Below are 649 nucleotides of genomic sequence, written 5' to 3'. Positions count from 1 at the left end.
TCCTGCAGCATTCTCCAATCAGTAGACTGAAAACAGTCCCTCAGTGCCTCCTCAGCCTCAGGAGACCACTTCCTAAATGATACGGCCACCTCACCTCTCGTGGCAGGTGTGGGACAATTCCAACATTGGCCGTAGTCCTGAGGGCGAGCAGCCGGTCCTTCGTGTACACGAGTTTGTGGCCATTCTCCTGTTGTGGCGAATCCATATCCATAGGATATAATACATATATAATAAAAGTTAAAAAAAAGGTAAAAAACTATTAAAAAACAACTAAGAACGCGACACAAAGATGGAGCTACTGGAAAAGCCGCCTGCTTGCGCTGGCACCGGAAGTGACGTCATGAATTTGTAATGCTAAATTCCTCCAAATCTGTTCTGGTGAAGAAACTCTATATCCTGGATGGCCTGAGTAAATTTTCAGCAAAATTTCATTTCCATTTTCCCTTTGACAATTCATGACAACTCATTTGTTTTCATTACTGGAAGTGCAGAACACCCAGCACTTCCTTCTGTGGTTTCACATGGCATTGGTCCACTGGATGCAAATTTAAAGGGCGCCTATTATGCAAATTCCACTTTTACATGGTGTTTGAACATAAATGTGTGTTGGCAGTATGTGACACGCAACCATCCTACAATGATAAAAAAA

The 649-nt window shown here is 42.8% G+C and overlaps 1 protein-coding gene across 1 annotated transcript in view; it reads right to left on the bottom strand.

Moving 5' to 3' along the window:
* LOC107586864 (mitochondrial pyruvate carrier 2-like) overlaps positions 1-205 on the bottom strand; it is an 11,073-nt gene extending 10,868 nt beyond the window's left edge. The window contains exon 1 of the mRNA XM_016274416.1: positions 95-205. Within this exon, the coding sequence (XP_016129902.1) occupies positions 95-205 (111 nt within the window). The remainder of the gene's footprint in view (positions 1-94) is intronic.
* Positions 206-649: the final 444 nt, after the last annotated feature.

Source organism: Sinocyclocheilus grahami, unplaced genomic scaffold (genome assembly GCF_001515645.1).
Source record: "Sinocyclocheilus grahami isolate Dianchi unplaced genomic scaffold, SAMN03320097.WGS_v1.1 scaffold86.1, whole genome shotgun sequence".
NCBI classification, from domain to species: domain Eukaryota; kingdom Metazoa; phylum Chordata; class Actinopteri; order Cypriniformes; family Cyprinidae; genus Sinocyclocheilus; species Sinocyclocheilus grahami.
This window is presented reverse-complemented; position numbering and strand designations above follow the sequence as displayed.